Genomic DNA, 16,851 nt, shown 5'->3' with positions numbered 1-16,851 from the left:
GACTTTTAGGACATTTTGTGGCGTTTCCTTTCTTTTGTCCTTAGCACAGAGGAAAAATGAAAGTACAGAAAACTCTTACAACCTTGTAGAAATTGTGCTCTCAGAATCAGCAGGTCTGTGTTCAGGGTCACACTTCTCCATACCACTGCTGCCAGCACTTCTGTGGAAAACCCAAGCCTTTGCATGATGTACCCATTCCTAGACAAAAATTATACCACTCCTGGCAAGACCCCTCTGTACAATGTACTACATATCAGTGGTTGGAAACACCCTTCTAAGGCTTTCCCTACACTAGGCAGATTGTGGTAGCTGTGTAAATTACAGCACTCAAACCAAATATTTAAAGGTTTAAGGTGAAGAATGGTAAATTTGTGTTAAGTCTTTTATGATGGGATTGCAAGGGAATGAGGCCAGTGCCACAGTCCCGTGTCCCTTATTCATAAAATCAATGTCGAGCTGAAAAAAGAAAACATTATGCTGACGTTTTTTTATCTGTCCTTTAGCCTTCCAACACAAGAAAACTCCAACTCAGCATCGAGTCAAATCTGGAAGCTACTTAAAAGTTTTGTTCCAGCTGCAGATGGCAATCTTCCATCCATCTGTCCCTGTCTGAATTGCTGGAAGGTTACATGTTCCCTCGGGTCCAGGGCTCATCTTGCAGTCATATCCTAGCACCATGGCCATGTACCAGGTTAAGTTAGCTCCTGTAAGTGGTTGCTTTCAGTAACTGTGCTGCCAGTGACCGTGCATGTCAGGGAGCTTTTTTGGCACAGAGTACCTTGCCTTTCCCTTTCAGAGGTCAAGCAGATGCCTTTTATCTCCATACCAGTGAACCCTCCGAAGCCATGGAATGCTCAGGACAGCAGAGGGGCTGCACAGGCTGAAGCATTATTTGCTCACTGAGCAGCTGCACGGTGTGAGGGAGAGCACTACTCTGAGATCAAAATGGAGCAGTGGGAGACAGACTTCCTGGGAGCTGGAGCACGCAGGTGATGGGACACTTTCACCTGAGTACAAGTTGTGTCTCTGTCTCCCTGCTGTATCAGTAGAAGGAATGCCTGGGAAAACATCCTGGAAAAGTAGAGGAAGACAACCCAAGCTAAATGATGACTAGCAACACTAAGGTCTTAGAAGCTGGTTCACACACTGCTCAAACTGTGGATTTCATAATGTGCAGTATTTTTTTTTAGTCATTCAGGCTGGTTTACATGACTGCTGCTTGGTTCCAGTCATTCAAGACAACATTTGGGTTTTTTATGCCTTTTTTCTTTATTTGGACAATATATATATACATATGTACAAAAAACATCTATGCCTACTTTTTTTTTTCTTTTCCTTTTTTTACAATTTCATGTGATTTACAAAACAGGACAGCAAAATAACTTATAAAGAATACGAATACTGTACAAAAATAAAACTGATTAAACTGTTGGGAGTTGGTATTTTACAGTGTTACAGATCACTGGTTTGTAGAACAGCATTTTGAAGTATGTGTCCACTCTGGTATATGCTGGCCTAAGTCCATCTGCAAGCTGAAAACAGATCTGTAATGTCGGTCATGAAAAGAGTTCAAGAAGAAGTATGTTATATAGCTATACCTTTAAATCCATGACTTCTCTATACTAATGGACTTTCTTAATCAAGGAGAGGAGCTGTCCTAACTTCAGCGCTATTAAGTACTTCCAAAATAGTACAACAAGTACATACAGTATTAGAGAACCTGATTTTCCTTTTCTTTTCCAACACTTGCAACACTATTCAAAACTTAACTTCAAGATGCAAGGATCTAACCTGCAGTTTATTTTAGGTGTTAAAGCCATTGTATGCTTTTACTGAAAGAAAAAAACCAAACCAAATTAACAAAATGATATAATGATATCCCCAAACATGGTAATTCCCAAAGCATTCTGTTAGTGATTAATGAATCACGTTAATCCTGTCTGTCCAATGCTGAAATACAGCATACATTACCATTTAGGAAGGGTTTTTTTCAGAAACAGGATCTTGTCACTGGCAGTGGTGACACATGCCTTGCATGTCCCATTGTCCCATGGACTAAAGTACCTCCCGCCTATTTCAGACTTTGCAGGAACATTTCTTTAAATGTGCATTCTACCCCAAATACACAACATGGAAACCATAAAGCTGGCTATTTACTTCCATATATCAGTTAATCCTGGTAGTCACCAAAAGGTTTACGTACTCATTTAGGGGCTGCTTATCAGCTGTGGCTTCTAGTTGTGGTTGATTGGATGTGAGGGTCTCTTGTATTTCACAGGATCGGACTTTAATTTTCCAAGTGCTGCATTTGTCCCACAAAATGGCAACAATCCAGGCTGCAGGACGGAGACTTGAAATCTAGCTTGATCTTCAGAGAGAAGAACAAAGATGAACACAGATGCACCTCTGAATCTCATTGGGCTGCTTGTGGCCCTGACCCTACTCCACAAGGCAGCATTAACAGGACTGGTAAGCAGAACACTTTCTGTATTTCTAGATCAATAGAAACACCAACACTACCAGTTTTTATTACAAAGAACCTATGTCCCTGTGACTCAATCTGAATACGAGAAATTAAAGTTTGGTTTCTAAAATAAATGTTTCAAAAAGCTGAAACGGAGGTAGAAAGTGTGCTTGGTTTCCTGATGTCTTCACTGAAGAAAACACATCCCTTTTTATTCCACAGACTGTTCAATATCCCCAATGCTTTAAAAGAAGTTCTCTTCACATAGACAAAATCTATCATGAACTACACAGGTAAAAACACAGTATGCAAACTGATTTCTAATGCTGAAAGCCATATACAACTGTAGAGGAAAACACTCTACTCTCCGAGTTAATTTTTTATGTTTGTTTCTAGGAAGCAAGCTTTTTATCAGATAAAACAATAAGATACTGTAACTGCAGGTGTGCTAACAACATCTTTTATGTACAGAATTTTACAAGATGACCTAAATTCATCTGCAGTGGAGACACTTTGGATTTCAGTGTAAATACTCACAAAATTAATTTGGCCCAAAGTATCTGTAGTAGGGCTGCACCTCCCCTTCCTCCTCTGGAGGAAGGAGTAAAAACCAAACAGAAGAATGTTTCTGGAAAAAAGTAACGTGTAAACAGAATTCTCCCCCTTTTTGCAACTGGGGAGGGGAAAAAAATGTATCACTGATAATCTCTTAAATTTCATGCTTTTAACGTAAAAAAATTTGAAATACTCACTAATGACCACATCTGAAAGTTTCCATTCAGTGGTCTTTCTGCTTCTTTTAAAGATCAAAAAATAGCTTTAAAATAAAAGTTAACAATTTATCAGCATTTGACGTGCCATAGATGACACAGGTACAAAGTACTAAGAGAAGCTTATGTAATAAAGGAGTATTGCAAGACACCTTCTGTATTTCAAATTAGCTTGTGGTATTCCCCCATACTCCAGAGAAAGAGCAATCAAGAGATACAGGAGCCCTTCCAAAGTGCTCCTTACAGTAATTTTAGGTGTTTCCATTAGCAGAGTGCTCTTAAGAAAAGGTCTACTCTCTCCATAAACACACACAACTCCCTAGGACTCCAAGGAAGTGAGGCCGTGGTATGAAGAGAATAAATCTTTAAGGCAAGTGTAGGAAGAGAAAAAGCCTTTAAAAAAGCAGCAGTTTGTAAAGATGGTAGCTGCTCTGTGCACCCACTCAAACAAACCACAGCAGAATAAAGCACTGTTAGTGGCATTTCTATAGTACAGTACTGTATTACTGACAAGTAAAGTACAGGATCATATGAGAGACATATGCTTAGCTCCCACATGCCTGCCACATTATCTAGGCTGAGTTGTATTTTTCCAGGTAAGTGAATAACAGAGCTAAATACACACACAGTCAGAAAATTACTGAGCTCTTTATGGGGATTTTTTTGCTTTAAGTATCTTCTTGAATCATACATGTTCTTACTGGAAAAGTCCAGCTGATATTCAAAAGTATAGTTAATATAAAGAAAAATTAAAAATAGCTATTTACTTTAATGGGCCTTATTGAGTATAAATTCACCTTATCTCAGTATATCAATCAGTCACTATTGGTAACATATGTAATATTTTTCTTAATAGTCTCTTTAAGTGCAGGATCGCAGAAGATACACAGAAATAAACCCACTTCTACAATGTGCTATGGAGTTTTTATCTGAGTTATTTATGTGACTCGGAAAGTGTTTTTACCCGACAGACTCTAAATACAAGCAGCATTACACTGTTCAACAAAACATGTTCATGACACAGCAATCACAAAGACTTTGGGGTCATGCTACTGTGGTGGCACAGGCCAGACCGCCCAGTCGTATGTATGTACACCAGTATCAACGCATTACACTGGAAGAGGTGGTCGCCTCCTCACTGGCTGCCCCTTCCCTCCTCTCACCCCACAGTCCACTTGTTCCAGACTGTTGTTCTCAGGGCAGAGCCAGGAGGTGGAAGATGGGGAGGGGGATACTGAGTACTTTTTTTTTTTTTTTAATGCCGGCTACATGTGCTTTTGGACAGCGAGGGTGACCGGCACCGCAGTGGATGCTCGTGCCCTGGCACCACGGCCTGCATCCTTGCCACAGCCTGCCTCTTCCCCACTCCTCCCCCAGGGCCAGCCCTGCCTTCACAAGGAGCTGCTGGAGCTGGACTTTTTGGATCGCTTGATCATGCTGGGGTGGAATTCGGTGTGGCGGCGGGCGTGCTTGGTCAGGTGGTCGCTCCGCATGAACCGCTTCTCGCACAGGGGGCACCGGAACTGTTTCTCACCGGTGTGGGTTCGGTAGTGCCGTGTGAGCTCGTCAGAGCGGGAGAACTTTTTAAGGCAGTCAGGCCACGTGCAGGGGAATGGTCGCTCACCTGTGGGGAAGAAAGGATGACAAGAGATTTATGGGGGCAGGGGGGTAGTACAGATCGGCACATGCCATCTTTGCTGAGGAGCCACAGAACATGCTGCTGAGGGAAAAAAGCTGCTTTTGTTTCTTGCCATGGTGCCAGTGTCTGTGGAGTTGTTGCTAACTTCCTTCATCAGGTTTCAGTCTCACCTCCAGTAGAAGCCAAAAACCCCTCCTAACACGAAACTCACATTCTAGTGCAGAACCTTACATGACCTGAAGACTGTCAAAACAACAGATGAGCTCTGCCTGTGCCTGTATGTTTTTCATGTTGGTCTCACTACTGTAGCTTGGGAAAGGTGTACCAGAATTATTCCTCTGACACTTCATTCTACTGAATTATTTGTAACAGTCAGAAATTTATGCAAAAAAGAAAAAAAAAAAAAAAAAAATCCTTCACCTAGGACAAGTCATTCCAGCCTGGGAAGAACTGAGTGGAGAGGCATCAGGGAGAGCAGTGAATATGTAGGGCTGCAAATATGTAGGGCAAAACTGCTGCACCTCCAGATGGAAGTCCCGTGCTTCCCTTTCAGCCCTTCCTCTGGAAATCCAAGGTGTTCCAGCAAGTATCAATCTCTTAGACAGCTAATTTCAAGAGAGGAAAAACACCTCATTATTCACACTTTATCAGAATAAATGTTTGCTATAACGATGAAAAACAAAGCCAAACACCTTAACCTAAACAACACTGCAACTTTGCTTTTACAAAACAAAGGTGCAAGGATTGAATAGCACTCCACATCATCTTCCTGGCACTCCACATCCCTACAGCTGACTTCTGTGGGTTGTACAGGCTTTGCCTTCAGGCACAAACACAGTGCCTCTGGAGCAGCAAGGCTGACCCTAGTACACAGCACAGATGGAAACTGAAGGTGTTTAAGTTCATACAAAAGCTTTCCACCATGCACTGCTGCAGGTTTGATGCCTTAATTTACGTTCTTCAGAGCCTCCTGAAGGGAATATAAATGGCGGCTTTGTGACAGCTATTGATAGTCAACCATGAAATATAAAAACTATCCCAGAAGTTTTCCAGCTTGGAAGAGCTGGAAAGAAATTCAGGAACTCCAGTATTTCTTGTATTTGAGGCTTGACACAACAGGTGAGCTCATTTTACATTCAAAGATCAACAAAAAAGGAGTGACTTATAAAGTGGGTCCTGGTGTTCTCCCCAGACACAACAGCAGAGACAAAAAGCTACAGACTTGAAGGAATAGTCCTGAAGCCAGGAGGACAACAATTAGTATAAAGTATGGTAGAGTTGCAGGGAGGGATTCACTGATGGCATCCAAAAGGCGAAAGAAGGATAAGGACAGGCCAGGTAAGCTGAGGTGTAGTTACACCAGGGGCCCTGAAAGCCCCAGTAAGCCTCCCTGAATAATGCTTCACTATTTGGGCTCCTAATTATTTGTGCTCCTTAACAGGCAGCTGCCCTATTCCAGCCAGCATGCCATGGAGCTGAGCTGGATGAGTGGGATTGCACAGATGACAACACAGCGCTACCCCTGTGCTTGCCTCCTTTGCTTCATGACCATGCTGGTTCTCAGTCAGGGGTGAAGTCAAGCCAGCTGCCTGCCCAAGCCTGGTGGAAGCAGAGCTGCCAACCATCGTGAGCAAGGGCTATTTCGTTTGTTATAAATGCATTTCTTGGCTCCCTGATGTATGCTTTTAGACATGGTTGGAATACCTTCTGAACAACCACTGCCTGTATAAAACAAATTAATTAAAACAGTATGTAGGGTCACGTGTGCATGAAGGCCATGACTGCAGCTACACAGTGGAGCAGCACCAGAAGCTGTACAGAGACCTCATACCACCCCTTGCCCAGTGCCAGCCCTTAGCATCTGTGGCAAACGTTTCACTTGTGCTGCTCTTTTGAAATCTATCTCATGGTTTCTGTCAGAGCTCCTGGAAGCAGGTGGCAGTGGGAGGTGCAGAACAGTTTTCTTGCTTCCCCTGGGAGTGTAGGAGGAGTGCTATACATCTCGCACACATTGGGCTATCTAGTATATGCCTCTGTGTCAGGCACTAAGACCCCAGAGCAGTGGGAGACACTGAGGCATCCTGCCTCATCCCCAGAAACCACATTTCCAGCCATCTACCTCAGGACGGCTCTTCAGTCTGCAGAAGTGCCCAGCGGTAAACAGGGAGATCAGGTGCCTAGGCTGGATAACAAGCATCAGGCTTTGGGGAGAGGCACCTATATTTTAGGCATGGTAGTATCCAACCTGAGTGTCTAAAAGTAGCATAGAAGATCTGGCCTCAAGCAGCCCTTAAGAAACTGAACTCCTCCCCCATGCCCTCCTGGAATTTCACATGGGAAGACAAAATGAAGCCCTGCTTCTGGAATTCCCTCTGCCACATGACAGCAGCATGACCTCCACCGTTGCTACCCCACACATCCATTGCACAGGCCAGTAGAAAGCACTCTAAGGTTATGCAGTGTAAACACAAAGCTTTGGGGAAAGGCAGGACTTGTTCAGGATCACCTCACCCACTGGGCCTTTGGTACTGTACTCTGCAGAGAATCAACCCTGGGCTTGACTGGGGGAGGATACAAAGGCTGCAGGAGCCTGGCATGGTGCAGAGACCCCTTGCTACCAACAGCAAAGCTGCAGCACAAGGATGGGGTCACAGCAGAGATCATGGGCAGAGATGGGTGGCCACGCTCCCTTGGATGCCACCAGCAGTGCCCCCCATTCACTGCCAAGCTCCTAATTACAGTAGTGAAGAACGGCTTCCCCACCTTAGCAATACAAACCTGCAGAGGCTGTCACAGCCACTTTGGAAGTGCCCATATGTGGAGGCCCTTGAGCCTATCAGAGGAACTTCTAGGGTGATGTCCTGGAAGAATCTACTACAGGCTTCAAGAAAGCCTCAGTGCCTGGGGCAAGACCAAAGGCTTCCCCATGGTGCTCTGCCACACTAGGTTAATCTGCCTCAGTTTCTAGAGGTTACTAGCCTTTGCCCTGACCTTGTGCCACCCCTGTGTCCCCACACCATTGGCTCCTGACCCCATACTTAACCTGAAACACTGCATTGAATCCCTGTCTTTTGTCACTGGATCCCTTTGGTGTGGGCTGTCTGTCGTCCTTGAACCCCTCCAATGTGAGTTTGCAATCAACCCTGCTGCAACTCTCTACAGGAGACCCTTCCCATCTGTCTTTGCTGACCTCTATGTGGTGTGTGTGATGTGGATTCAGTGACTGACTGTGCCTATGTGAGCAGCTTCCTCAGGAGACACTTTTGGAGTGGTAGCAGCAATCACCATCCATTTTCCACCCTGCTACACCCATAGGAAAGTAGGCAGAATCCCTAACACCTGAATGCATTATACTCCATGCTTCTCAGAGACAAGGTGAAGGAAGGCTTTTCCAGGTCCTAGGGGGTCATTTCCAAGCCTGAGAATTCACTGCTCCCCTTGGCCACAAAGCTACAAAGGATGACACCAGCCCAAAGACATGGCACCTCAGTAACAGTCTCAACAGGTGCAAAGCAGGAGAGGAGTGTGTCCCCAGGAAGCACTTAAAGCAAGGCAGAGATGGCTGACAGCATGTGATAACCATCCATTCAACAAAGCTGGGGTTGTATCTGCTGTATCATGCTTTCTTTTTTTGCAGCAGAGATGTCTGTGGAAGAGCCCTCTGAGGAAACAAGTCTCGCAGCTCATATGCTTGCTGGGCAGGCAGTGGCCCAGAGAACTGCAGTGCAATCTACTGCTGCCTCCATCTGAAGATAAGGATTTCTGCATCAGCTCAGGCAAGGCTTATCTTATACTTATGATTCTTCTCCCTTAGTTTTGTGGGTAGTAATGCTAAAGCTTGAAACAGCAGAATGAAACATCAACACACAGTGCTGTTATACACTGTTTCCCTTAGTGGCTGTATGCTACTGACTTTTAAAGTTATGCCTTCGATGGGATTTTCCATCAAGAAATGAAGGAAAGGTCAATGGTACATCATGATAATTTGAAACTATGTGTGATTGGATTGTAACACAACAGTCACAAGAGGTAAACAATTTTCTTTAAAAAAAAAGATGAGTTTGTATACACACATATATCCAGGGTAGCTTATGGAAGCAAAAAGTGAATGATAAACTGATTTATAGGTAATAGGAACTAGGTAATAGGCGTATCTGCAGACTCCCATTTTTTGTGCTGTGTGACACCAGGAATATAGTGAGAGACAGCTTATTCTCAGTATAAGTCAATAGTGGTGCTTCACAGGTCTTCTCTACGGTCAAAATAACTACTGCTCCTGAAACCCTGGCTTACTGCAAATCCCATATGGATGTAAAGGTCTTTGCAGAGCCTTTTAATCTTAGCCCTCTAGCTACACCTACCATTTTCGACTTGTTCCTTCTCCCCACCCTCTATGACAAATGTTTAATATGTTATTTCTGTGCAAGTTTAAACTCTATATCCAAGCTACTTTGTATGACCTGAGGCACGTCCACTTTATTCTAAATTTTATTTTAAATTTATTTGATTCTAAATAAAATTCTAGTTTTATTCTAAATTTTTTTAAAATTAATTTAAATTCTAAATAGACAAAAAAATAATCTTTTTTTCACTACCCTGGGACATTTCCAGTTTTCCCACACTGTAGTCTTATGCAGAAAGAGTTCCTGAAAAAAGAATAGAGAGTGGGCATTAGCAGACTCATTAACATAAGTACAGGTAGTAGTGGTATCCTGATTAGTCATCTGTCTTCTCACCACAAAATGCCACTTTATGTGTGGATAACTGAGGTTAGGAGCTGCAGTTCATGTGGCTTTAATACACAGAATATCTGTTTTCTCAGGTATCTCTCACTTTTCTCCCCGGGTTATCTGCCCCACACATCCTGAACGAACAATTTCCTGTGGAACACTGGACTTTGACTGAATGTCCACATGCAAGATACTCTGGTGAGAACACAGATCTTCAGGACAGACAGATTGGAGGCCTTTCAAGCAGGCTTCTTCCTCTTCTGAGATATTCCAAAATCAGATCACTAGAACACATGGCAACCAGGTATAGATAGTGGTGCAGGCAGAGATCAGCAGTGAGGACGTAAAGGACCACAAGCCTAAAGCAATGCTTTCTAGAACACCTAAACCGTGGTTATCCAATCAGCCAACAGATCAAACAGATGGATTCAGATTCTAGAAAGAGATCTATTCTGCCAGGACTTAGAATTAAACACAACAGGTTGGTTCAAGCATTAAAATGCTACTTTCAGCAAGTATCTGTGATGTTCTGACATTCTCAAAAGTACCACTCAACAGCTGCTTGGACATACAGGTATTTTGAGTCTCTTTCAAAAGTCCAGATGCAAAACCACCTGCTACAACCTGTTGTTTCCGAGTGTAAATTCCAGGAAAATTGTCTTGCTGTTATCCCACCGTGACACAGTACCAGATGCAAGGATGCCCTTTCAGCTTCTCTGTCAGAGCACAAACCTCCCTGACTGTATTACTAAAGGCTTTCCTGGGAAGACTGTGCCTCTATACACATAAACATAGAGAGAGAGAGAGACATACCAGTCAGGTAAGCTCCTTGGGAGATGAAAGATCATTCCAAACCTCACCAGAAAGTTATATCTATGTTTTTGTAGCTGAGACGAGAACCCTCAGCAGTACATTCTCAGAGACAAGTGCTTCGCTCTTCTGCTTTCCTGGCTTATCTTCATGTGAACTTCCTCCATTTTGCAGTAATACTTGAATATTAACTGAACAATGAAGAGAGATTAACTCCTAGCCTGGTGCTTAGGGCACTTACCTGGGATCAAAGGACACCGAGTTTAAGTTCTTGTCCTGTATGAATAATCAAATTTCCTTGCTAAGAGGAAACATCTTTGATGGAGAAAGGAGGAATCCAATTTTACATGCATTCAGAAAGACAACATAACTTTTGATATCTCACTCTGGACTTATTAGCCAACGTTTCAATACACTTTTCCTTCAAGTTTAAGGTATTTATAGAGTGCTTTCAGGCTATGCATGTTCATCATAACCTGAATACAGATGGTGAACTGCACTACCACAAGTGAACAGTGTCTGAAGTATTCTTTGCCATCACTCCCGCAGACCCTGTTTCTTTAGTCCTAAATTGACCCTTTCCCGCTCTTCCAGATGCAGGCTTGGAAGCTGTTCAAGGCCAGAAGCACAGGAGCAGCAGCCTGGTGCACAACACCACAGCAGCCAACAAAGAGGAACAAAAGTTCCTGCAGCAATCCTAACAGCTGGCGCTGCAAGAAACAGAGGCTAACAAGAGCAGGGACACCCAGCACGTGGTCTTCAGTGCCACAGCACTAACAGCGTGCAGAAGTCTGTAAAGCTGAAATTCCAATACATCCATCTGGAAGCAGGAATGGTGCTCTTATGGATAATGCTCACTGCTTCTGTCCTACATGTGAACTTTGTCATGCTGACTCAACTGATAAACTTTTCTGGTGCACTTTCCCACACGTGACATATACACTTGCTTAAAACCTTATCTTTTTATCAGAAAACAAGACAACTGGGAACTGGACAACTTTGAACCTAATCTTGAGGATTTCTGCCTACCCTACTCAGCTAGCAAGGCTCCCAGTCAAGATCATCATGTCTCTCCAAGACCTGGAAACGTGCCCATTAGAACTCCAGCGATTTGCACATTTTCATTCACCATGGTATTTCACACTGCAGTCTGAATTTAAGAAAAAATGTGTTGTCGGCTCCACTTTTTGCTCTTGGGTCCTCTTCTAAAGGATCTAGCTAAGTGACATGGCATGAGCTGGATAAGAGGGTCTTAAAATGCTGAATTTCAGATTATGCTCAAACAAAATTATTGAGAAAGATCTCAGCGAGCAGAGGACTGCCAACATACCAGCATCTGTACAGTCTGTTGAGTGAGATAATCTGGAATACAAGTAACAAAGCAATACAGTCGAACCAAACCCATATAGGGGCTGGCCCAACACCACAATATCTGGATAGCAGCAACAGGCAGCTGCAGTCCCTGTTCCTACTCTCTACTAGAAATGCTCTTCCACTTCCCTGTCAGCCTATGGGTTCTGCCATAAGCCCTGCTTCCAAGCACTGGTGAGAGCCAAATGCTGGGAGCACTGAAGAGTGCATCAACTGCCTGGTGTAACAAATACCTTGGCATTGTTTGGATCCAGTTTACATGATGATTACAGCTGGCTGAAAAGCCTAGTTGAAGATGGGGAACTTTTCCCACATCTGGGTTTTGGGCATCTAAACTCTTAATTAAGGGCATCTGATGTGTACATTGAAATTCTCATCAATCCTCAGCTTTCCCAGGCAAGTAAACACCTACAAATCCAGGAGGAGGAAGCATCTCACATGCTATTTTTACGGTACCTTCCTGATCAGGAAGGAGGTACAGAGAAGATCTGGTCTCAGTGGTCGTCAGCCTTTGAACTGGATTATATTCACACCATCACAGCAAACATGAATTTCGCACAGCTTGCTTCTCCTGCCAGTTTCTCTCCCTGCCCTTTGCCCTGCAGTCCCTGGCCAGGCCTACAGACTGAGATTGCTTGTTTGTTCTTGTATGCCTTTATTTTCCCTGGAAACCCTCTGGCCTGCATATCCCTCTCTATTAAGCTGTTCCCCCTGCTCCATCTTAGAAGCTAATAATAACACTACACAACACCTGTCATAACCAAACCTCTAAACCTACCTAGAGAATTTAGAGAATTATGTGCATTTTGAAGGTAACTCTTGCTTATCCGCTGTTGCTTGTCTTTTTCTTGGTCACATGGGTCCTTCACCTTTTCCTGACCTCTGTGCCACTTCCAGGGCTTGGGTCTCACCTAGGCCTAGCAGCACAAGCAAGGGGGGCTGTTTGCACAACTAGGATGTACAGTGCCATCTGCTGATCTTTTCCTGTAAAGATCAATTCAAAAGACAACTTCTGACAGATGGCTAATTTAGGCCTTCTGGAAATTGAAGTAGCTCTATCATCAAAGGCCCAAACTTCCAGCAAACAGTTTTATAGACATTTTTAGTATCTGAAATATGGAACCTTTGAACCAACAAGTTTCAAGAATGGTTTATAAGATACAGACCTCTAACCTCTAAACATCAAGTTTCTGCCTTCTGCCCTTCTACCTTCATTTGGTATTTTGTTTCTTGCTTTGCATTAGGCTACCAAAGATGAACTCGTGAGTTTTTAGATTCTCAATCACTACATAGAAAGAGAAGGATCCAGAGATCCCCAACTTTCTTGGTTAGGATTCAGGAATAAAGACAGCTGTGAGTACGCACAGGTTGATGAGTGTGAACAAAAATCCTTAAGCCATTTTCCAAGATAGAAATACTGGGATTAAATATTAAAAATCTTGGACCAGGAAGCTTCTACTAGTGGCTGTGCCCCTACTTTCACTAAAGGCTACACTGCAGAAAGAAATCTAGTTGGTGGCCTGGTGAAAAATGGCATATAGTTGAGAGAGACATTATTTGAAAACAAGGAAGTAAAATGGTACTAAGGAGGGCCCATTAATGCTCTTCAATGTACAGTTATGGATAACTCCGGAGGTCCCATTGAATCCCACTGTTGCTAAGGAAGTGTTGTCATCTCTATAAAGAATTAACATTATCAGTATCGTTTAGCATTTCAGTTAGCTACAATTAACTTCACATGAGGAAGCACTGAAAGTTCATTACTCCTGGATGTCTGCAGTGATTTTAATCACACAGAACTACCATGACAGTACATCAGTGTGTCTGAGTCAAACGCCTCATACTTGGAGCTAAGGCCACCCACTTGTGAGCAGCACATACTAAACCTCATACCACTTCAGCAGTACTTATAATAACACTACTGCTTACAGCAAGCTGTGTGGGTTGTACAGTACATTAATTTACATGTCATCACACAGAATGCTATCTCAGCCAACATCTATTCTGGTTCTCTTATTGGGGTGGATATCTGAGCATGGGGTAGTAGATGGAAATTATACTAACGTTTTCTTTGTCACTTATGAGACAACAATATGGAGAGCACCAGTTACACTCAGCCACCAAAAGTGCATCTGAGCTGCAGCCTCTGAGTTGGTAACACAACAACCCTTGGCACTGGTCATGAGGTCAACATAGGGTCACCACTGACCATCTTCTTTCCCAGCTCGGAGAGAAAGTCTAACCAGAGATCATCGCTGAGCCATATCCAGTAATCCTACCTCCTTCTCTCCAGCCTCTTTGAGCTAAGCACCCAGATCTGCCAGCAGGGCACCGGTAGGTAACCAGCACCGAGTCTCTTCCTCCGCAGTGCATGCACACCTAGGCACACCGGCAAACTGGAGCAACAGAAGCTGAGCTGCAGCTTAGATGTGGTCATATCCTAAGGAGCCCGTTTTAAATTCTACAGCAATGCCTGACAGTACATTCCTTGGGTGATCAACTCATTTTGTATTACACTGCTAACCATCACCATCACCAGACAAAACCCAAAAGGCACCATCATTGACAATACTAATGTGGAGCATGTGAAATGTCTTGGCAGTGTCTGTCTCTTTTGATTCACTCCTTTCTGGTCCTGCACACAACCCTTCAATTCAGAACATTTTTAAAGCAGCCTTTTGTACTTCACTATGACCCCAAGAGCAACACAGACCCATAAAGGTTTTTATTCAATCACTTGCACTGACGGTCTAAAAACAAACAAATAAATAGAAAAAACCCCACCAAAACGAAAACCAACAAACGAGCAGAGAAGTCTGCAGCTGCTGTTCCCTTGGGGCCAGGCTACAGCAGATACGTTTTATCTCCAGGTTTCCATGTTGCCACACCCTCCGAGGCGCCCGGGCGAGGGCCGGGAATAGGAGAACACAGCTTGATGAATGAAGCCCTTGTGGAACGCGTCGAAGCTGGATCGCGACACCCGACAGAGCGAGGCGCTGCCGCCGGGAGGAGGAGCGGGCTCAGTCCTCCCCGCACGGCGCCTCCATCGCTCGGCCGGAGGCGCGGCGCGGGGCAGCGCCGGGGCAGCTCGGGGAGCAGCCGGCGGTGCTCTGCTCCGCCGGGGCTCCACCGCTAGCCCGAGCGCCGGACACCGGCCTGAGGTGATCCGCTTCCCGAGTTGACCCGTCCAGCCCGCCGGAGGGGGGTGTGTCCGCAAGCCCCAGAGGTGCAGCTCACCGACGTTCCGGGAGACGCCGCCGCCGCCCCCTCCCGAGCCCAGCCGAGCCGGCAGCCTCGCCAGCCCCTGCTCCGGCGCCACGGCCCCGCGACGTCCGTCCCCGCAGCCGAGCGGAGCTCACCGCCAACTCCGCGGCCCAGGCCGCGGGTCCGACGGCGGGAACAGCGAGAGGGGCGCGGGCGGGGACTGCGCTGCCCTCGCCCCCCTTGCGGAATAGGTGCCGAGCTCTGACCCGGTGCAGGCGCTCGTCCGCCTACAGCGGCAGGAAACCCCAATCCCGCCGCCCTTGTGCTTCCCTCGCCGACGCCCCGAGCGAACTCGGCGGCCCCGCCGTCATCCTTTCAGCCGCGCCGGAGTTTGCTCCGCGGCATCTGCCGCCTGGCCCGCACTGCCCGCCTGCTCCCGGGCTGGTTCCCGGGCCGATTCCCGGGCTGGTTCCCGGCCGGCGCAGGTGGGCGGCGGGCAGGGCGCGGCGAGAGGCGCTGCCGCAGCCCCGCCCGGGGCGGCCGCCAGCTCCCGCCGGACAAGGGGCGCCGATGAGAGCTGGGGGGGAGGAGACCGGAGGAAAGGAAGAGGGGCGTGAAGGAGGGAAAGACACGAGCCGTGCCCGAAGCCAGAGCGGCGCAGCAGGGCGGCGGGGGCGCGCGGGGATGCCGGGCGCGCCGCTGGCCGGGTTCATCCGAGGACAAGCGCTCGCTCCCGCCCCCTTCCCTCCGCCACCGCTGACCTGTGTGCACCCGGTAGTGCGCCTTGAGGTGGGAAGACTTGCCGTAGACCTTGCCGCAGCCGCTGTAGGGGCACTTGTGCCGCTTCTCGGCCGCCAGCTTCCCCTTAGGGGCGGCCCCGGCGGCGCGCAGGCGGGGGGGCGGCCCTGGCGGGGGGCTGCGGGGCGGGCTGGAACCCTGCTCGGTGGCCGCGTCGCTGTCGGAGCCCGCGTCCTCGTCGGGGCTCTCCACGCTGTCACTGCAGACAGAGGGGGCGGGCAGCGGCCGGTACTTGTTCAGCTCCAGCAGGCTCTTAGCGATGGCCAGCAGGGCGCAGTAGTCCTTCCAGGCGTCGCGGGGGTCGCGCAGCTCCCGGGTCGCCTCCCCCTCACCCGGCACCTTCAGCCGCGCCGCCTCGGGCACGGCGGAGCGGTTGGAGATGGAGACCAGGCACTGCGCCGCTACGAAGTCCACGTACGCGACGGCCGACATGGTGCGGCCGCGCCCCGACGACAAGGGAGGCTCCGTCCGCCCTCAGTGCTCGTCCACCGGGCCGACCGCGTCGCCGCCAGCCATGGCCCGCCCGCGGCGCGGGAAAGAGCGGGGCGGAGGAGGAAGGGGGCGTGGGGGCGAATAAATAGCGGGGCGCCGGGCAGGTCCTTCACCGCCGCCCCCCGGGGGCGGCGCGCAGACGGCGAGGGGGGAGCGCCGCCCGCGCGGCCGGCCCGGGTCCGGCGCAGGGGCCAGGGGAGAGGATGCCGCCCGCCCCGCGCCCCGCGTGCTCCTGCCCGGGGGCGGCCGCGCCGGGGCCCATCACGTCAGGCGCGGAGCCCCTCCCGCCCCGGCCGGTCCGCGGGCAGAGCCGGCCGGCTGTGTTTACTTTCTCCCCCCGCCACTCACGGCTCCCCTTTTCTAGGGGGGGCGTGTCCGCCGGGCGGCCTCCCCGCCAATCGCCGCGCTCCCTCCCCAGGCCGCGTGCTACTCCGGGCGCCCCGCCGCGACCGCTTAAAGCAGCGATGCCGGGGCTCCGCCGCGGGCGGGACGGTGGGGGCGCCGCGGCTCCGCTCCCCGCGGCCGGGGTTGCGCCGCCGGCTCGGCCGTGGCCCGGAGGAGCCACCGGCGGCC

General features: G+C 47.8%; 1 protein-coding gene across 1 annotated transcript; it reads right to left on the bottom strand.

Moving 5' to 3' along the window:
- Window positions 1-4,469: 4,469 nt before the first annotated feature.
- KLF9 (KLF transcription factor 9) lies at window positions 4,470-16,613 on the bottom strand. Its single transcript, XM_058827646.1, has 2 exons — window positions 15,750-16,613; window positions 4,470-4,858 (listed from the first exon to the last, which is right to left on the bottom strand). The coding sequence occupies exons 1-2, from the start codon at window positions 16,216-16,218 to the stop codon at window positions 4,626-4,628; spliced, it is 702 nt and encodes a 233-aa protein (XP_058683629.1). The 5' UTR covers window positions 16,219-16,613; the 3' UTR covers window positions 4,470-4,625.
- Between the last annotated feature and the right edge of the window lie 238 nt (window positions 16,614-16,851).

The sequence above is a fragment of the Poecile atricapillus genome, chromosome Z (assembly GCF_030490865.1).
Source record: "Poecile atricapillus isolate bPoeAtr1 chromosome Z, bPoeAtr1.hap1, whole genome shotgun sequence".
NCBI lineage: Eukaryota > Metazoa > Chordata > Aves > Passeriformes > Paridae > Poecile > Poecile atricapillus.
The sequence above is the reverse complement of the archived record's forward strand: the minus strand, read 5'-3'. Positions and strand labels throughout refer to the sequence as shown.

Coding starts and splice junctions, on each gene's coding strand:
- KLF9 (XM_058827646.1), bottom strand. CDS start 16,218: ATGTCGGCCGTCGCGTACGTGGACTTCGTAGCGGCGCAGTGCCTGGTC. Junction 4,859..15,749: donor GCACTACCGGGTGCACACAG/GTCAGCGGTGGC, acceptor TCTTCCCCACAG/GTGAGCGACCATTCCCCTGC.